The sequence below is a fragment of the Anomaloglossus baeobatrachus genome, chromosome 4 (assembly GCF_048569485.1).
Source record: "Anomaloglossus baeobatrachus isolate aAnoBae1 chromosome 4, aAnoBae1.hap1, whole genome shotgun sequence".
Classification (NCBI taxonomy): Eukaryota; Metazoa; Chordata; class Amphibia; order Anura; family Aromobatidae; genus Anomaloglossus; species Anomaloglossus baeobatrachus.
Genome location: NC_134356.1, coordinates 614,589,316 through 614,611,208, shown reverse-complemented (window position 1 = coordinate 614,611,208; position 21,893 = coordinate 614,589,316). Strand labels below are relative to the sequence as shown.

General features: G+C 43.5%; 1 protein-coding gene across 1 annotated transcript; it reads right to left on the bottom strand.

Annotated features, from left to right (window-relative positions):
• Positions 1-4,598: 4,598 nt before the first annotated feature.
• Positions 4,599-20,232, bottom strand: STC1 (stanniocalcin 1). The gene is made up of 4 exons (XM_075346248.1): positions 20,091-20,232; positions 8,593-8,732; positions 6,113-6,324; positions 4,599-5,291 (listed from the first exon to the last, which is right to left on the bottom strand). Exons 1-4 carry the CDS (start codon positions 20,209-20,211, stop codon positions 5,021-5,023), a joined length of 744 nt encoding a protein of 247 aa, XP_075202363.1. The 5' UTR covers positions 20,212-20,232; the 3' UTR covers positions 4,599-5,020.
• Positions 20,233-21,893: the final 1,661 nt, after the last annotated feature.

Sequence of the window (21,893 nt, the reverse complement as noted above, 5' to 3'; positions counted from 1 at the left end):
TGGGCACATTACTACAGGATGGGGGACATTACTACAGAGGACAAGGATGGGCACATTACGACAGGATGAGGCACATCCTCCTGAATGGAGCACAAGGATGGGCACATTACTACAGGATGGGGCACATTACTACAGAATGGGGCACATTACTACATAGTACAAGGATCTGCACATTATTACAGGGGACAAGATGGGTACATTACTACAGGGTACAAGGATGGGCACATTACTACAGGATGGGGCACAAGGATGTGCACATTACTACAGGATGGGGCACATTACTAAAGAGGACAAGGATGGGCATATTACTACAGGATGGGGACAAGGATGGGCACATTACTACAGGATGGAGAACAGGATGGGGTCATTATTACAAGATGGGGACAAGGATGGTCCCATTACTACAGGATGGAAACCAGGATGGGCACATTACTGCAGGATGAGGATAAGAATGAGCACATTACTACAGAGGACAAGGATGTGCACATTACTACAGTTGACAAGGATGGGCTCATTACTATAGGGGACAAGATGGGCACTGTCACGAACCTGGCCGGGGGGGTCACTCAGACGTCCCCCACTTGGTTGTGACCCTGTCAATCTATGATGAAACCGCACCTCGCAACCCCACCCTGACGTCTCTAATACGTCGGGGCCACGCAAGACGACCTTGTCACTTCCACCAACACGCGACATTCCGCGCCCCTTAAGGGTACGTAAGGTCCACTTGGCACAATGCAGTACTGACACTGCTTGTCCCCACAGGAACAGGGAGGCATGGGGAGTGGAACTGAGTCGGCCGTGCAACATTCGGCATGGCACCCAGCTTTCCCACAACCCCGATAGGCTGAGAGGGACTTTCCACTAGCTGCAGTGGAACAGAATTCTGCCAGTCCAGTACAGTGCGGTAGGCTGCCACCAGTTCCTTGTTAGATATAGACTTGGTCTGTTAGCAGGACTATATTTGGCCAGAAACCAGCCCAGGTAACGTGTAAAACTAAGCCGAACTCACAGACATTGGATTCGGAATCGAGATAAAAGAAACAGCCCAAGATTAAATTATATATTTAATCACCTTGAGGGCACACTAAATAATATACTATATGCAAGATGGGATTTACAGAATATATATGCCAGACGTACAGTTACAGGTAAGACGTGGTTACAAACAGAATAAAGATGGATCAATTTCCTTGTTCTTATGAATATGACTGGTGGTTGGCTGGCACACGAGGGCGCTGTGGAGCCGCAAGTTTCCTGGGACTTCTTCCACGTGTATCGAACGAGGTCACCTGAAAAAGTACACAACAAAATGTCCACTCTGAGGTTATGAATCTGGCCACATTCTATGTCCCCTCCCACTTGTGACCTCAGACTGCGCTGGCCTTCTACTCATCCAGGAAAATATAGATTTTCAGTTTTCCCTCATAACTCTGCCCCTGAGTGTCCCACACGGAATATATGAATATTATATTTCCCATCAGGATCTTATCTATCCATAGATAGGAAATATGATATGTCTGTGGGCTACCTTCAGGGAGTTATTAATTATTGAGGGCTGCGCACATCTTACAATTTAGCGGAAATATGTGGGACGTGCATCGTGCAGTCAGGAATCTGAAAATATACCTACCTTATTTGTGGAATCGACGCATTTGCCAATATTGTAACTCTTTCAACGGCTCCGAAGAGCCTGAAGAACCTGGAGAGCCTAATTGAAATTTGGTGTAAAACGTGTAAGAACTTGAGTTGCCCACCCCTCTTGGGGTGGGCAGAAGGATGTGCATATTACTACAGGGTACAAGGATGGGCACATTACTACAGGGGACAAGATGGGCACATTACTATAGGATGGGGACAAGGATGGGCACATTACTACAGGGGACAAGATGGGCATGTTACTACAGGGGACAAGATTGGCACATTACTACAGAGGACATGGCTGCTGGGGGGAGAGTAGATAATCATTATCTCCTCTCCCCCCAGCAGTCATTATCTCCTTTCCCCCTCCCCCAGCAGTCATTATCAGATAACTTTTTGTTATTAGAGCTACAAATATCACAAAATTATGGATTATTCGAGAAGTGACACACCACCTTAGTTATGCTTTTTTTTACGAATTTTGACACACCAAGCTCAAAAGATTGGCCATCACTGCCTTAGGTACACAAAGTCCTACAGGATAGACTCTACCCTGGATAAGTTGATTTATGGCATAATCTTTATTGAGACATGGACAAAATGTATTTAAAATCAGAACACACTATACAACGATAGATGCATTCACAATTTCACAATGATAAAAGCCACTGTTTCCCGCCAAATAAATGACCTCAATAACAGCAGCAACCAACCTGCCTGCAGATTTTTACTCATGAGATTATGGTCATACAACTGTCATCATTACCAATAATTTTTATGTGGCCCTTTGCAAACACAGAAAACTGACTACAGATGAATATACCTGATCAAAACATATGATTCTAAATCTGAGAGCAGCATGATGTAAAGGCAGAGGCCCTGAGTCACTTACTGGGCTGCTTAGTGTAGTTTTCATAAAATGACTGTTTTATCAACAGAGGATTATCATTACAGGACTAATAAACTTGTTTTTCCGTACTCAGATAACACAATAATGAAACATAGATTTTTAAAATAGGAAAGAACAGTTTGATATCCTACGACTTAATTATTACTGCTTCTTAAAAAGCAGGCTGAGAATGAAGTTCCCAAACAAAAAGTGACCAGGAGGTCACCTTTGGGCTTGTTCACAATTTGCATTTTTGCCACATTCTTTCTGCAAATTTTTGCTGTGAAAAAAAAAACAAAAAAAAAAAGTTTTACAGTATCAGCAAAGTGAATGAGATTGAATGAACATGCACACGCTGCTTATTTTTTTTGTATCAGATTTGGAGCATCAAAGCGTGTTCTCAAATCTGCAGCATGTCAATTCTTCAGTGTTTTTGCATTTTTTTTCACCCATGAACGGGGAAGATACATAAAAACTGCATGCAATTAACACGCCAAAAATGTGCGTATTTCTGTAGCATCTTTTCCTGACAAGAGATGCATTTTTCAGTGCAGAAATTAGTTAATATTTAGGTCTTGTGCACACATTGAGTATTTGATGAGTTGTTTATCTCAGTAATTGTAGCCAAAACCAGGAGTGGAAAAATCAGAAAAAAAAGTATAATAGAAACACGGGCACCATTACTATATTATTCACCCACTCCTGGTTTTGACTTACAAATACTGAGGTAAAAAAACTCACCAAATACTAAGGTAAAAACTCACCAAATACTGTGGTAAAAATCTCACCAAATACTGTGGTAAAAAACTCACCACATACTGAGGTAAAAAACTCACCACATACTGAGATAAAAAACTCACCACATACTGAGGTAAAAACTCGGCAAATACTCGCTTGCACGTGGCATTATCAGGTATGATATAACGTTCCTTTCACATTGCGTTTCAGTGTCTCCGTCGGGGCATACGTCCAAAATCCCACCCCGCCCCTCTGCTACGTCTGGGCATCCGCCTGCAGAGAGCGTATACACCCAAAAATGGTGCAAGACAGAGAATACGATTGCTCCGTCTGCTCCATTATACTCAATGGCCCTGTCGGCGCATACATCCAAAACTCGTTATGTGGGGGGAGGGGCGGGATTTCGGGCGTATGCCCCGACGAAGAGACTGAAACGCAATGTGAAAGGGGCATTAGACACCTTTGGCTACGTGCATACGTTAAGTATTTGGTGAGTTTTACCTCAGTATTTGGTGAGATTTTTAAGTCAGTATTTGGCGAGATTTTACCTCAGTATTTGGCGAGATTTTACCTCAGTATTTGGCGAGATTTTACCTCAGTATTTGGTAACATTTTACCACCGTATTTGGTGAAATTTTACCTCAGTATTTGTAAGCCAAAACCAGGAGTGGAACAATCAGAGGAAAGTATAATATAAACAACGGTATCACTTCTGTATTTCCTATCCACTCCTCATTTTGACTTAAAATTACTGAGGTAAAAACCTCACCAAATACTCAATGTGTGCACGAGGCCTTATCAGTAGGTTTCCTGGTAGGTAAGATTGTGCATAGCCAGTGGTCAGGGACCTGGTCTTGAGATGAGATTTCACGACCATGATCATATAGCATGTTAGTATGGACCAAGGAAAACAAAAAGAAGAGAAATGTTAACGAGATTACCGAACATTGGAAACAATTTGATTTTTTTTACGTAAATGCATGTATTTGGAAATCATTTTTGTAATTGGGTTTCATTAAAAATGTTGCACCATTTGACTTCTACAGCCTTTGTGTTGCACTATTTCTGGCTACAGAATAAAATAACTGAGGATCTGTGAGTAGGCTCCTTTTGATTGTCTTATGGGGGAGCTTGTTACTTTTAACCTTTTTATCTGATCGCTCTCAGCTCATTTATGACCACAGATTGCATCAAATATCAAATTTGAAAGTGTAGTGAAACAAAAAAGCTGTAAAAGCCTCAACTTTTAATGAAATCCAATTGCAAAAATGATTTTTTAACCCAATATACATGCATTTAAATAAAAAAAAAAAAAAACAAAACCCTTACGGTAAGTAATTGAAAAGTGTATTAATTTGCAAACTAACCAACCCAATGGAAGCTTATTAAACCTCTGATAACTGGAGAGAAAATGATGATTCAGTGATCATTTTGATGCAATGCAACATTTTGATATTGCGATCTTAGGCCATGTTAAATCTGTAGCACCAGCTTTGAGGTGAGTAAATGTTCTTTAATATGTAGGAACCAAAATGACATTTCCATCAACAATGGCAGATAACTGCTACCTGAAACAAAGAGTCAGAATTCTCAATACTAGGTGAGGTCATCATCCATAATATTTAGTTAAAAAGTTCGGGGAAAAACTAATAATTGGGCTACTCAACAAAAAAAAATGAAAAGTGTTCTACTTGAGTTGCATCAAGACATTTTCTGGTCATGGTCATTCATATCTTCAAAGCTTTGTCACAGCTATTCATCTTCTGAGGAGACTTGGGTAGAAGAGAGAGTTCCAAGGTCTTTGTTTCTGAAACTACGAAGATACACTCGAAGTTTCTGTAGGTCAACGTTTCTTTTGCGGTTAAAGTCTATTTTGGGTTGACTTTGGGAACACTTGTCACCTTGAAAGGTTTTAAACAGACTAGATAAATTGGGTCCAATCTGATCCATCAGGTTGTTTCTCACGGTGGTGACTGTTCCTTCATCACACTCCAAAAGACTGCCCAACAGTTTGTTATAATATCTGGAAGAGAAGCAGGAGACCATTTATAAAACTGACAATATGATGCATACATTCAATCTTTCATGGCATGACTATACATTTTAGGTAAACTATGGATAAGCCATTCAACAAAGATGATGTTATGATTCACATTTGTCTTTGCTCCTTGCAGAAACATTGGGATTTGTCTATTGCTCAGTTGTTTATATTCCCCAGGTCCTTACCGGTGAGCGGAGCTTGTTTGGTGCCTTGTTGCGGTAATTGCCTTGCTTTATCTGTGGGCTGTTTCCACCGGAACTTCGCCACTGATAGTTCCTGCTCTACAATGTGCGCTTCTGGTTCCCATGAATTTGTTCTGATCATCGTCCCGCTACCCCGACTCCTCTCCCTGTCCACCGCTCCGTCCATCTTGTCTGTGCTCCCTGACTTTCTGACCCTCCGTTTGTTTGGTTCCCTCAGTCCCGCTTCCCCCCCTTTTGTACTTACGCTCCCCTTCAGCTTCTGACCTCGGATTGCTCTCTGACTATGGTTCTGCTCCCCATCTGTACCAAACGTTACCTCCCGGCTACCGACCCTAGGTTTCCACATGACTTCGGCTCCTCTTCCTCCTTTGCACTGACGTGACCTCCTGGCTCTGACTCTCAGCTTGTACGACCATTCTACTACCTCCCCGTCTAGAAACTGGTGACATCTAGTGTGCAGACGCCGCATGCATTACACCTAGGAGCTCCACATCTCTCCTGTGTACCTGCATTACAGATGAACCTTCTTCTTCAGAATCTTCATAATTTAGTCTCTTTCGTAGACCAGAGAGCCAATTTTAGAGTCAAAGGAAGACTCACCTGTTAGAAAAATGCTGTGGTAGATGCACAACCTCGCTAATTGCCTCCACATTGTGACGAGCAATACTGCAAAGCTCAAGCTTAGAGTAACAGTCCTCTTGTACCTCAGCGATCATACGTTGTAGATTGGTACATCTTCTGATAGCCAGGAACACCTTTGAGGTTATGCCACCAACAATGCACTTTAGGCTTTCCTTCACAAACACTTTGCCCTGAGAGGAGAAAGTAACATCTGTAGAATTGCATTGCATGTCCACTACAATACCCCAAGCTGAAGATTAAATGGGTAAACCTGGCCAATTTTGTGTAATCTATTAACAATATAGTAATGCACAGCTTACTAACATTAGTGGAACTCCCAGGTATTGGTTGGACTGGTCACCATTCAATGTGTATTATATATTTAGCTGAATTTTATCACATAGCATAGCACAGTCAATAAGGAGGGATTATCATAGCCTCTATAAAAGCCGAAGCAGGAATTGCAGCAGCCATTTGGTACCTCTGGACAGAGAACATCGCAGCTCACAGCGCACCCACAGATGGGAAGAAGAAAGCCATAAAACAGTCAATAAACTATTCAGATAGTCAGTGTGACAGCAAGCAGTGAAGAACAGTTATCATCCGATTACCCATAGACTATAGGCCATAGTCATAAATTTTGAGGTCAGTTTGACATTACTAAATCTGTTTTTGTGTTGAAGAGCTTGAAAGAGATTGGATACCGTTTTAGGAGACCTCAGTGTATCATACACATCTTTTCAGGGAAATTGGTGAATTGATATTCTACAAATCGAATTTCCTAGGACCATTAAGCCAAGCTGGAAAATTTGATTTTTAAAAGATTCTCTAATCTCTATCATGTATATTGAATTTTCAATCTGTTGTTATTAGGGAAGACAAGCCACTGCCGGAGGCCAGTCAAAATATGTTCAATGCCTTATCTAATACTGACCACCATCTTTAATTTTAAAGGGGTTGTCTATTACTTTGATACTGATGACCTATCCTTAAAGACGTTTTCCAAGAGTATAATAAAATGGTCCCAATCATGTGATTCAAATGGCAGTCCATCCCAGTCCCGTGTCAGGACAGGTTGCAGTCTGAAGAAACAGCTCCTGAGAACTGTGTCTCAACTGACAGCAGAGTTGTATCGTAAGTATGTACCTGAGCTGCTGGAGCTGTGACAAGAGAAGAAATAAATCTTCTCCTCAGCTGACTGAGCACAACAGATTTTTTTTCTCCAGTCTCAGTCCTCTGCATGTAGTCAGTTGGAGAGAAGATTTATTTCTTCAGTCACAGATGTTACTCGACAGCTCATAGGTATGGTGAGATTATGATGCAGTTCTGTCAGTTGAGACACAGATCTCAGTAACTGTATTTCTTCAAACTTATAACTAACCTGCAATAATAGTAGGAGAGGCCATTTGAATTACGTAAAGGTGCCCTTTTCCTGGAGCCCCTTTAAGATGGATCGTCAATATCAGATCGGTTAGGGTCCAACACTCTATTCAATCGAATAGGACCTTAGCTTTTACAGCCACTACACAGTATATGGAGTTACTCTGTTCATCTTCCTAGCAGAACTTATAACAGCTGATTAGTGGGGGTGCTAGGTGTTGGACCCCATCGATATGATGTTAATGACCTGTCCTTGGGTTGGTCATCAATTTCAAAGTAGTGAACACATCTGAAGTATAATAAACACATGAACATAAACAAATTATTAACAAATTACTGTATTTTTAGGATTATAAGACACATTTTCCAAAAATTTGGGAGGAAAATGAGGGGTGCGTCTCATAATCCAAATGTAGCTTACCAGGTGGTGGAGAATGGTTACAGTAAGCAGGGGCAGTGCTGTGGGCGGGGCGGTGCTGTGGGCTGCGTCGGTGCTCAAAGTGGCTGGTGAGGCAGGGGCCGCCATCCTGAAAATGTCAGCGGTACGGGCTTCAAATAATGGTTGGCGCGTTGGTGCGTGTGCGCAGATAGAGCTCTTTGCTCAAGATCTCACGCGCCGCCTCTGGCCCGTTGATCTCCCAGCAGGGGTCTTAAGGAAGATGGTGCCCAGAGGTGGTATGTTTGCAGATAAAATCTCGACTTTTCATTGAGCGGATAACTCAATCTGCCCATGCGCCGACTCCAGACGCCATTTCTTTGAAGCCTGCAGCGCCAACCATTTCTGGATGTTCCTCCTGCCACACAGCACCTGCAGCGAGCATATAGGACACCCGCTGCACTGCCCGCAGCATTGCCCTGCTAGACTACCGCCCCTGCCTCCTGTGACTCTGCTCCACCATCGCTACCGCCCATTCCTCTGGAGTAAAAGATGGACCCATATTAATTTATTTATCTTTTTTCTCTCTAAATTTGGGGTGCATCTTATAATCCGATACGTCTTATAAATGAGAAATACCGTAATACCAGGAATAATATCAAGTACAATACATGCAGCGTGTGAAAATTCATTGTTTCTCTACCTGGGTATCAAATTTAGCAGCATTGAACAAGAAGGACTTGCAGATGTCATAGAGTCCATCAGTGTCACATGTTGTGTTCTCCAGACAGGCGAACGCTCCACAACCGACTGTCAAAGCTCCATTTAGGCAACGAACAATTTCTAATTTAAGGGGAAACAGCAGAATTCAATAGCTAAGAAAGAAATATTTTGACAAGTATTTTTCATGCTGTGTCTATGGAAAGTTATCTACCCTCTATAATTCTCTGGTGATGTGTTTTTCGGCTGATTTGTATGATTATCCTGTGAACCACAACCCCTTAGTAAATACCAATAAAATTAAAGGGAACCTGTCAGGTGCAATATGCCTCACCGCTAATGACGCTGGGCAATGGGCATTGAGTAGCATGTTAGCACTTCTGTTGTGAATGTCAGTTATGCTGTTGCTGCTGTGAGTCTCCCTCTTGTGGCCAGGAATAGTTTTGACAGAGACCAGGTGTTCTTGAGCAATGCTAACTCTCTGCCTATTTAAGCCTTGAGAACAAGATAGACAGAGTCTTTAAATTTGCTTAATAAGAAAAGCCCATACAAGCCAGAGTTAGAAAGATATTAAATATTTTATTAATGTGCTGTTGGGTACAAAAATATATGAAATATACAATAGAACCGGAGGGAAAGGTGCTGAAGGGGAAAGAACCCCACGTGTCCCAGAAGATGGAAAGGGAAAATTATTCCTCAGCCGTGATCATAGCGAGATTATTAAGGGCAATTGCCCAAGGCCACAAGAAGAGCTGCATCATAACAAAAAATAGGAAGAAATCCACATGGAGTGAAAGGGCCTTCCATGTGCCACCTACTCAGATCACTAGATACCGGGATAAACACGGGGGGACCGGCGTCCCAACACGTGTTTCGCGTTCAAGTATGCTTCGTCGAGCAATACTTGAACGCGAAACACGTGTTGGGAAGCCGGTTTCCCCCGTGTTTATCCCGGTATCTAGTGATCTGAGTAGGTGCGTAGTGCTGCCTTTTACTACATGGCACATGGAAGGCCCTTTCACTCCATGTGGATTTCTTCCTATTTTTTGTTATGATGCAGCTCTTCTTGTGGCCTTGGGCAATTGCCCATAATAATCTCTCTATGATCACGGCTGAGGAATAATTTTCCCTTTCCATCTTCCGGGACACGTGGGGTTCTTTCCCCTTCAGCACCTTTCCCTCCGGTCCTATTGTATATTTCATGTATTTTTGTACCCAACAGCACATTAATAAAATATTTAATATCTTTCTAACTCTGGCTTGTATGGGCTTTTCTTATTAAGCAAATTTAAAGACTCTGTCTACCTTGTTTTCATCATTTATGAGTTGTTGCTTGAACTACTCTGTGATTTACCTGTGTGTCCTGCATGTTTCTATTTAAGCCTTGGCCTCCTGGCTGTCTGAGCTGGTTATCATTGTCCTGTGGCTCACCAGCCTTTTCATCTTGCTTCTGACCACATCTACCCCAGATAAGTGCTTGGTTCTTTCTTAGTTCTTTTGTTCTTTTTGTTCTTATCTGGGTTTGTAATTTACTTTGGTTATTGTCAGTTTATTTGCATGCAGGAATCTCCCTTCTCTGTGGCTCCCTGCAGCTTTGTTTGGAGTTTTGCTCCTATAAAGGCCCAGTCACACACAACGACTTTCCAGCGATCCCGAAAACGATGCGACCTGATAGGGATCGCAGGTAAGTCGCTGGGAGGTCGCAGGTGAGATGTCACACAGTTAGATCTTACCAGCGATGCAGGAACAATACAGGTCGCAGTAGCAACCTGTATAACGATCTCAGCACTCACTGTGACCCTGTCACACAGTGTCAAACACAGCGATGTGTCCTGCCCAGCAGGACATCGCCTTTGAAGAAAATGGCCTGGACCATTCTGCAATGACTAGCGATCTCACAGCAGGGGCCTGATCGCTGGTAGGTGTCACACATAAGAAGATCGCTAACGGAATCGCTACTGCGTCACGGAAACCATGACTCAGCTGCGATCTCGCTAGCGATCTCGTTATGTGTGACGGTACCTTAAGTCCATGTGTTTGTTTCTTCTTGAATTTGTAATTGTTCCTGTTTTCTGTTCATTGGTTTGACAAGAGCGCCTGATATAGGACGGAGTACAGATCGTGCGATCTGAGAACCTTTTTGTACTACCACGTATTTGGGTTTTTGTAGGGTTTTTCTCTGGCCACAACCAACCCCTTTCCTATCCTTTCCTATTTAGTTAGTGGGACCTCACCTTTGCTAATCCTATCCTCCATCTGTGTATTGTATTTTCCTATATCACCATAGTCTTTGAATGTGGGGGGCTTGCTATACCTTTGGGGGTCTACTTTGAGGCAGAGAGTTATTCATTTTTCCTTCCTTTAGGATAGTTGGTTTCTCCGGCTGGGTTTGCGATGCATAGGATATTCGTTCACTCCTCAGCTACTTATAGTGTTGGTGGTTAGTAAGGGGATGGTGGCCAGATTAGTTGCCAATGCTCTTGTCACCTTTTTGCCAATGATATATTGTGATCTTACATGGTTCTGGATCATAACACACTTCCCTGTGTGTGTGCTAACCTGCTAAGATGGCAGAATGAGCGCAGGAACTAACTACCTTGTGACTAGTCCCTGGCCTCATTAGCATATCATAAAGGATCTTTAGAAATTCTTTTTATAAAGATCTCTTTATCTATGCTACTAGATACAGGGACAGTTAGTCAGGGATTAGTAATATGCACCCAGAACTGCTCGTGGTTCTGGGCGCATATTGGACCTGACAGGTTCACTTTAACATTAAATAAAAGGGCCCATACTTCTAGAACCATATAGTGGATTATGAAAAAAAAAAGGAGCAGCAGGAATACAACGGGAATAAAATAAGAACAAGGAATGGCAACTTTACACTCAGTGACACATCCTCTCTAATTGCAACAACTACAAAAAACACACAAAAAGTAATAATTAAAAGGTGGTTGTCTACTAGTCGGACAACCCTTTCTTAATCACTATGTTTGCCACTTGTAAAATAATAACATCTATACTCACCTCTATTAATGGCGCCTTACCAGCACTGCCTCTCCTGGGGCTCACATGACATCGTTATTTCACATGAGCTAATCAGCTTCATTGTCTCCTCCTTTGGACCTAATTGACATCTAAAGGACGTGAGGCCTGCAGCTGCTCTCTCAGTGTCTCCAGATGTCTGATTTGTCCAAAGGAGGAGAAAGTGATTAGTTTTAGGGATTGCGTGAAATAATGATGTCACGAGAGCCCCAGGAGAGGCAGTGCCGAACTACTGGAATAGTACTGCATCGGATGATATTATTTTACAAGGGGAAAATATAGTGATTGAGAAGGGGATATCCGTGTAATGGGCAACCTCTATATTAAAGATCAATACAAAAAAAAATCTAAAGTGACACAAAAAACACCAATAAAAAAGATAACAGCACAAAGCTAAATATAGCTTAAATATAAATTAAATATAAATACCCCCTATTTTACCATATAAGTGGACAAACCTCCTAACACATCAAATACAACATAATACAAACCATAAGAAGTACAAAAGTGCAAAAAGCATCTGTGAAATATATGAAAATCCAAAAGATTCAATAAACCAGACAAAATACAGCAATAAATAAATCAATACACAAATAAATATGACCAAACTAAATCCTACAAAAAGGCAACAAAGTAAAATAAAGAGGGATGCCAAAGTAGAATAAGGGAATATGAGGAAGCCTGATGTGTATTGTCACAACTCTCACAAAACTTCAATAACAACCCTAAACCAATCCAAAGTGCTTTACCCCTGACATCTTTACGGGAAGGATCAAGGTAGAAGTGACTCCAGCAATGGCATCTTGGCAGCAGTTTGTCCATAGACTAAGAAATCACGTTGAAAATTCAGCTTTAAAGGGAACCATGAAGTGATGTCCTAATAGCATGCTGTAGAGCAGGAGAGGAGCAGACTGATCTGTAGGTTTGTGGGAAAATATTAAGTAAAACCTGTAGGTTATTGATTGACATCCCTGCTCATGCTATGCTTAGGAGTCCAGTGGGCGGTCCTAAACAGTGACTTACAGCTATATATGTGTGTGTGTGTGTGTGTGTGTGTGTGTGTGTGAAAAAGTATACAAAAATGGCTGTTAGTCACTGATTAGGACCGCCCACTGGACTCCTAAGCATAGCATAAGCAGGGATGTCAATGACAAACCTACAAGTTATGATAAATATATTTCCACAAACTCATCAGTCTGTTGTATCATATGCTGACATTAGTTTGCATTTGTCTAGGGCGACAAGTGGTTAATCTGTATTTTAATAAGGTGTGTAGTCTGATTGTGTATGGAGGTTTGGTGTGTGATCTGCATGTGTATGGGCATCTGGTGTATGATCTGCATGTATATGGAGGTCTGGTGTGTGATCTGCATGTGTATAGGTGTCTGGTGTATGATCTGCATGTGTATGGAGGTCTGGTGTGTGATCTGCATGTGTATGGGTATCTGGTGTATGATCTGCATGTGAATGGAGGTCTGGTGTGTGATCTGCATGTGTATAGGTGTCTGGTGTATGATCTGCATGTGTATGGAGGTCTGGTGTGTGATCTGCATGTGTATGGAGGTCTGGTATGTGATCTGCATGTGTATAGGTGTCTGCTGTATGATATGCATGTGTATGGAGGTCTGGTGTGTGATCTGCATGTGTATGGGTATCTGGTGTATGATCTGCATGTGTATGGAGGTCTGGTGTGTGATCTGCATGTGTATAGGTGTCTGGTGTATTATCTGCATGTGTATGGAGGTCTGGTGTGTGATCTGCATGTGTATGGAGGTCTGGTGTGTGATATGCATGTGTATAGGTGTCTGGTGTGTGATCTGCATGCGTATGGGCATCTGGTGTATGATCTGCATGTGTATGGAGGTCTGGTGTGTGATCTGCATGTGTATGGAGGTCTGGTGTGTGATCTGCATGTGTATGGAGGTCTGGTATGTGATCTGCATGTGTATGGGTATCTGGTGTATGATCTGCATGTGTATGGAGGTCTGGTGTGTGATCTGCATGTGTATAGGTGTCTGGTGTATGATCTGCATGTGTATGGAGGTCTGGTGTGTGATCTGCATGTGTATGGAGGTCTGGTGTGTGATATGCATGTGTATAGGTGTCTGGTGTGTGATCTGCATGTGTATGGGCATCTGGTGTATGATCTGCATGTGTATGGAGGTCTGGTGTGTGATCTGCATGTGTATGGAGGTCTGGTGTGTGATCTGCATGTGTATGGAGGTCTGGTGTGTGATCTGCATGTGTATGGAGGTCTGGTGTGTGATCTGCATGTGTATAGGTGTCTGGTGTATGATCTGCATGTGTATAGGGGTCTGGTGTATGATCTGCATGTGTATGGAGGTCTGGTGTGTGATCTGCATGTGTATGGAGGTCTGGTGTGTGATCTGCATGTGTATGGGCATCTGGTGTGTGATCTGCATGTGTATAGGGGTCTGGTGTATGATCTGCATGTGTATAGGTGTCTGGTGTATGATCTGCATGTGTATGGAGGTCTGGTGTGTGATCTGCATGTGTATGGAGGTCTGGTGTGTGATCTGCATGGGTATGGAGGTCTGGTGTATGATCTGCATGTGTATGGAGGTCTGGTGTGTGATCTGCATGTGTATGGAGGTCTGGTGTGTGATCTGCATGTGTATGGAGGTCTGGTGTGTGATCTGCATGTGTATGGGCATCTGGTGTGTGATCTGCATGTGTATAGGGGTCTGGTGTATGATCTGCATGTGTATAGGTGTCTGGTGTATGATCTGCATGTGTATGGAGGTCTGGTGTGTGATCTGCATGTGTATGGAGGTCTGGTGTGTGATCTGCATGGGTATGGAGGTCTGGTGTATGATCTGCATGTGTATGGAGGTCTGGTGTGTGATCTGCATGGGTATGGAGGTCTGGTGTGTGATCTGCATGTGTATGGAGGTCTGGTGTGTGATCTGCATGTGTATGGAGGTCTGGTGTATGATCTGCATGTGTATAGGTGTCTGGTGTATGATCTGCATGTGTATGGAGGTCTGGTGTGTGATCTGCATGTGTATAGGTGTCTGGTGTATGATCTGCATGTGTATGGAGGTCTGGTGTGTGATCTGCATGTGTATAGGTGTCTGGTGTATGATCTGCATGTGTATGGAGGTCTGGTGTGTGATTTGCATGTGTTTGGGGAGTCTGGGTGTAGTCTATACTTGTAGTCTGGGTGTAGGCTATACTTGTATAGGGGATCTGGTATGTGGTTTCTATTTGTATAGTGTGTCAGGTGGGTGGTCTGTATTTTTATAGAGTGGGTGGTATGGATGTGCGTCTAGTGTGCAGGCTGCATTTGTATAAGGGGTCTGGTGTAAGGTCTGGATTTGTATAGAGGGTCCCTATGTGTCAATGTGATCTGTATTTATATGGGGGGAAGGTGTGTGGGCTACGTGTGTGGGCTGTATGTGTTTATGGGGTCTGCTGTGTGGTCTGTTTTTGTATAAGGGCTCTGGTGTGTGGTCTGTACTCATGGTGAAATTCACTATCGCTTACACCTTGTTTTCTGGAATAAAAATGGTTCTGAGGCAGTGTGGGGGGATGGGCAGTACACTAGAGATGACTGTGCTAGGAGAGAAGGAGTTATGCTAGAAGGGTTTACAATTTCGCACAGGTAAACTCAGCTGCACTGCCCTCCACCCACACCGACTTATACAGGAGACTAAACCAGGAGATTAGGGCTGTATCATTACATCTCACAAGCTAAAAATATTTGAAACCACCCGTGCCTCAACCAGAAACAAAATGGATAAAACACAAGAAGGAAGCAGCAGGTAGGTATAAAGCACGCCTTTCCACAGTACACAGTAACACAATCAGGGGCAGACATATCATTGATGCAGTCTGTGCATATGCACAGGGGCCCAAGAGGTAAGTGGCCCATTTCTACCTCCAAAGTAGGTGGAATTGTGCATTTTAATGAGTTATTGGACTGAGAAGGGCCCATATTCTCTCCTTGCACAGGGGCCTCTTCTGTCTGTGTCCGCTAGTAAACACAATTAATATAAAAAGCCAATGAATACCTCTGCGCTAATGATGGGCGTGCTTGCCACTGCTCGATACTCGATCGAGCATCAGGGAATGAGACCACTATGCTTGAGTCTCCAGCCTGATATTTTGCTACTCTTTTTCAGCCACCAAGCATGCAGGGATTGCCTTCCAATCACAGCAATGCCATGGCCATGTTAACTACTGGCATTACTGTGATTTCCATCAGCAACGCGTCATTGGGTCTATATAAGACATGCGATGATTGGCACACTCTACCCCAGAAAATGTGTAGGGATAGCTGTTGGAGGAGGGATAGGTTTTAATTAGAGGCATGTAGGTAGGGATTATAACCTTACAGTCCTTGCTGCTGCACCCTAAAACTAAAGGTCCCGTGTCAGGGCTACATCTATTCTATTTCCTATTAATACCACTGCTTGCTGCATTCGGTGTAGGGATAGCTTCTGGAGGAGGGATAGGTTTGAATTAGAGGCATGTAGGTAGGGATTACAACCTTACAGTCCTTGCTGCTGCACCCTAAAACCAAAGGTCCCTTGTCAGGGCTACATCTATTCTATTGCCTAGTAATACCACCGATTGCTGCATTCAGTGTAGGGAAAGCTGCTGGAGGAGGGATAGATTTTAATTAGAGGCATGTAGGTAGGGATTATAACCTTACAGTCCTTGCTGCTGCACCCTAAAATCAAAGGTCCCGTGTCAGGGCTACATCTATTCTATTTCCTAATAATACCACTGCTTGCTTCATTCAGTGTAGGGATAGCTGCTGGAGGAGGGATAGGTTTGAATTAGAGGCATGTAGGTAGGGATTACAACCTTACAGTCCTTGCTGCCGCACCCTAAAACCAAAAGTCCCTTGTCAGGGCTACATCTATTCTATTACCTATTTATACCACTGATTGCTGCATTCAGTGTAGGGAAAGCTGCTGGAGGAGGGATAGATTTTAATTAGAGGCATATAGGTAGGGATTATAGGTTTACAGTCCTTGCTGCTGTACCCTAAAACCAAAAGTCCCTTGTCAGGGCTACATCATTTCTATTCCCTATTAATACTGCTATTAGCTGTATTCCCTGTAGTAATAGCTGCTGAAGGAGGGATAGGTTTGGACTAGAGGTATATAGGCATGAATTATAAAAATTGTATTCTGAGGCCTTCCTCTACAAGACATCCAGGGTGTATTACAGACCCTCCTTCATTTTTGGCAGCCCTTTTACATAGTGCATAGGCTTTACTAGTCCAGGAGTCCCGCTGCTTAATAATGGGAAAAAATTGTATTCTGAGGATCTCCTCTACATGCCTTCTAGGGTGTATCGCAGTCCCTCCTTCTATATTTTGGCAGCCCTGGCAAATAGTGTATAGGCCTTGTTAGTCTAGGAGTACCAATCCTTAGTAACAGGAAAAATTGTATTCTAAGTCCCACCACTACCTGTCTTCCTGGGTGTATTTCAGTTCCTCCTTTGAATTTTTGGCAGCCCTTGCACATAGTGCATAGGATTTACTAATCAACTAGTCCCACTCCTTAATAATGGGAAAAATTATTTTCTAACTCCCTCCTCTATGTGTCTTACATGATATATTGCAGTCCCTCTTAATTTTTGGCAGTCCTTGCACTTAGTGCAAAGGCTTTAGGAATTTAGGAGTCCCACTGACTAACAATTTTAACAGAATGTGTATGAGGCAGCCATCCTTTGTGTCAAATATATGGTGTATCGGAGTGTCTTCTAATTTTTGAAAGTTCTTGAATTTTCTGCATAGGTTTTGTGAGGTTCTGAGTCCCTCCTTCACAAATTAAACAGGATGTGCCTGACCATGTTACACACATTACGTGCCAGATAAGGTAGTAAAATATTAAAATTACATTAACCGGTTTAATGTCCGCCTCCACAATGTCATCTACTGTAGATGATGACATTGTAGAGCGATACGGTGTATACGGTGAGAGATGGTCCGACTATTCAGGCTATATTCACACATTGCATTCTACTCTATGCTATGCTGGGGGCGTGTTCTTCTTTACTTCAAGTGTTGCTTCCTTCTTATGAGTGGTCAGCATCATACAGGGTGAAAAAGTACACAACCCCAGTGAAACCTGTCTGAAAACACCAACTAGAAATTAACAAAAATTAACTCATTAGGTGCCAAATCCACTGTTACATCATGTGTCGAGTTCAACCTGAAAATTTGGTGAAAGGTTCTCTTTAGGTTACCTTTACTTGATTTGGTCTATGGTTGTTTTTCTGTTCAGAATTATGGTCATGGTTTTGGCTATTCAGACGTTTTATCATAATTCATCATTTGTGATGTTTCTAAAATGTTTCTACAACTGTGTTCTCTCTTTCTGTAGTCGTGTGCAAAATATGTATTTTTTTGAGCAGGTGAAGACTTATGTACGACATTTTCAAGCTTATCGAAAGGATCGGGCTACTTTTACTTTACAAAGGTGCAAAAAAGCAAAAGAGACAAAAAAATAAAAGCATTTTAGAATTTGCAGTAATTCGTCAAACACTGAAAAATGACAAAAAAAAATAAAAAAGAAAGAAAAAACAAAATGATGAATTGGGGCGTTTGTGCAGCATGCCATACACATTTATGGCAGGTTTTCAAAACTTTTCCGTACATCAGGCAGATTATCAGCTAAGATGTAGCAGAACATAGAGCATTGTCAACTTTGCAGCATCTTCATGTATACAATGCACAGGGTAAGATGAGGAGGTGATGTGTACCCCCCTCTTCCCCGAATCTGCTGTAGAACTCCAAGCACAGGCATGCCTTGCCAGTCTCCAACAGTGAGGAAATGCAGGGATATGTAGTTCCACACCTGCATTTCCATATTCAGTGCAAAACAACTCATATAATGTTCTACATAATTTTATGCATATAATAGCGTAATTAGGATACTTCTATTCCACAGTTCACTTCTAAATTAAACAGATATAGCAAATAGTATTAATTAATTCATCTGGTACAACTCACTACACTATGTTACCTGAGCTCTGTGATGCCCATCTCCCTGCAGTGTGCCCCTTACCTGAGCTCTGTGATGCCCATCTCCCTGCAGTGTGCCCCATACCTGAGCTCTGTGATGCCCATCTCCCTGCAGTGTGCCCCTTACCTGAGCTCTGTGATGCCCATCTCCCTGCAGTGTGCCCCTTACCTGAGCTCTGTGATGCCCATCTCCCTGCAGTGTGCCCCTTACCTGAGCTCTGTGATGCCCATCTCCCTGCAGTGTGCCCCTTACCTGAGCTCTGTGATGCCCATCTCACTGCAGTGTGCCCCTTACCTGAGCTCTGTGATGCCCATCTCCCTGCAGTGTGCCCCTTACCTGAGCTCTGTGATGCCCATCTCCCTGCAGTGTGCCCCATACCTGAGCTCTGTGATGCCCATCTCCCTACAGTGTGCCCCATACCTGAGCTCTGTGATGCCCATCTCCCTACAGTGTGCCCCATACCTGAGCTGTGTGATGCCCATCTCCCTGCAGTGTGCCCCTTACCTGAACTCTGTGATGCCCATCTACCTGCAGTGTGCCCCTTACCTGCGCTCTATAATGCCCATCTCCCTGCAGTGTGCCCTATACCTGAGCTCTGTGATGCCCATCTACCTGCAGTGTGCCCCTTACCTGCGCTCTATGATGCCCATCTCCCTGCAGTTTGCCTCTTACCTGAGCTCTGTGATGCCCATCTCCCTGCAGTGTGCCCCTTACCTGAGCTCTATGATGCCCATCTCCTTGCAGTGTGCCCCTTACCTGAGCTGTGTGATGCCCATCTCCCTGCAGTGTGCCCCATACCTGAACTCTGTGATGCCCATCTCCCTGCAGTGTGCCCCTTACCTGAGCTGTGTGATGCCCATCTACCTGCAGTGTGCCCCTTACCTGCGCTCTATGATGCCCATCTCCCTGCAGTGTGCCCCTTACCTGAGCTCTGTGATGCCCATCTCCCTGCAGTGTGCCCCTTACCTGAGCTCTGTGATGCCCATCTCCCTGCAGTGTGCCCCTTACCTGAGCTGTGTGATGCCCATCTCCCTGCAGTGTGCCCCATACCTGAACTCTGTGATGCCCATCTCCCTGCAGTGTGCCCCTTACCTGAGCTGTGTGATGCCCATCTCCCTGCAGTGTGCCCCTTACCTGAGCTGTGTGATGCCCATCTCCCTGCAGTGTGCCCCATACCTGAACTCTGTGATGCCCATCTACCTGCAGTGTGCCCCTTACCTGAGCTCTGTGATGCCCATCTCCCTGCAGTGTGCCCCTTACCTGAGCTCTGTGATACCCATCTCCCTGCATTGTTTGCGCCCCTTACCTGAGCTCTGTGATACCCATCTCCCTGCAGTGTGCCCCTTACCTGAGCTCTGTGATGCCCATCTCCCTGCACTGTGCCCCTTACCTGTGCTCTGTGATACCCATCTCCCTGCTGTGTGCCCCTTACCTGAGCTCTGTGATGCTCCTCTGCTTTTCCTGACCAGCACAGAGTCTTCCATCTCTTCATCCTCATAAGCAGAGCACACACTGACCAGCAGCAGAAGGAGGAGGTTGCTCTTCAGATTCATTCTTCACTCCGTCAGCTCAGACCCTTTCTGCAGGCTGATGGGTCAGATCTGCCACATTTTATACACTACACTTATCTTCACGATGAATCAGCAGCCAATCCACAGTCTTCCTTCTGCCACCAATCACGGCACAAACCCATTCATTAAAAAATATTTTAAACCCCCTCCTCAAGTTTTCCAGGAAATATCGACCACCTGATTAAGCAAAACACCTCCTAGCATACAGAATATTTCATTGGGAAAACAGGGGTCTGCACCAAATTTCAGTGCAAGACAGTGCCCTGCCAGAGATGCCACTTCTGCCACATGGACCCATCTCACATAACGTCTATCTAGTGTAATGCCCCTTAAACTATATCTTGCCATGCCCTGAAATTTCCGTTGCTGAAGGTCTTTGACAAATACTTAGATGATTATGGAAATATTGTTACTTTAGGGAACTACAATGTGTTTTAATTATTAACTATTACTATGTGCATTTATATACAGGCAACATATTCCACATATTGCACAATAGTGAGCGGGACATTTTAACACATTGGTGGACCCCTATGCAAAAGCGTGTAAAAAGAGCCACCTTGGAATGCTTTGATTAACCCCTGTGACCAAGATGGGTTACACACCTCAAAATGTATTATTGTAAAACTGAATGGAGCCTACAGTGGAGCCATGAGCAAAGTGACCCATAATTCATTTTGTAGGCTAAAGAGGGGTTAACTCCAGGAGGTTAGAAAAGCACGGGTTGTTATGATTCAGGGACTGAAGGAGGATCAATAAATGCGGAATCCCAAAAGGTAACAGAGTGGCTGGAACCTTAAAGGACTACAGCCCTAATCCTGACACACAACTAGAAGTAGCTGTGGGGCGTGCCTACCATGACCTGGACGCCTCGACAAAGCCGGAGAACTAAATAATCTCACAGATAGAGATATAAGAAAGCTAATATGCCTCAGAGCAGTCCCCAAAGATAGATAGATAGCCCCCCCACATGTAAAGGCTATGGTGATATGGAAAAACACAATACAAAGCTAGAAAAGACAGATTTCAGCAAAGGTGAGGCCCAAACTACCTTTATAGGACAGGATAAGATGGAGCAACTGTGTGCAGCCGTAAAACCCTAATATATACCAGCACTTCTGATATGGAAAAATCCTAAGGTCACACAACCTCTCCCCCACTGTATCAGCATTCTGATGTTACTGGGATCCAAAAACACTAATACAGATGAGTGACTAAATTAATACCAAACATGACAAACACAATACCTTTCAGAATCATGGAGCTAAGTATACAGACACTCTCAGCAGGGAATGATCCCATTCCACCAAGAACGCCACGCAGACAAAATAGGAATCAAGCACTTGTATTAAGCAGAAAAAAAACAAGAAAATGGAAAACAAACAGCAGAGGTACAAAGACCACTTATCTGAGAGGAGTTCTGGTAGTGAGCAGAGCTGCTTACAGAATGTCCTTAACACACAGGAGACAATGACCACCGGCAAGTAACAAGAGAAAACTACTCAGTTAAATAGCCCAATCTGACCTTGATTGCCAGACCTCCACAGGTGTTTGGCTTTCATTCCACACTGTTGTGAATGTTAGTTATGTTTTGGCTGCTGGGAGGCTCCCTCTGGTGGCCAGGAATGGTTTGGACTTGGACCAGGTGTGTTGTGCAATGGGTG

Bases quoted from the DNA above. Each gene is read 5' to 3' on its own strand.
- STC1 (XM_075346248.1), bottom strand. From the start codon at position 20,211: ATGAATCTGAAGAGCAACCTCCTCCTTCTGCTGCTGGTCAGTGTGTGC. The intron at 8,733-20,090 runs GTAAGGGGCACA...CCCTTAAATTAG, and splicing joins AGGAGCATCACAGAGCTCAG to AAATTGTTCGTTGCCTAAAT. The intron at 6,325-8,592 runs GTAGAGAAACAA...TTCTCCTCTCAG, and splicing joins CTGCTAAATTTGATACCCAG to GGCAAAGTGTTTGTGAAGGA.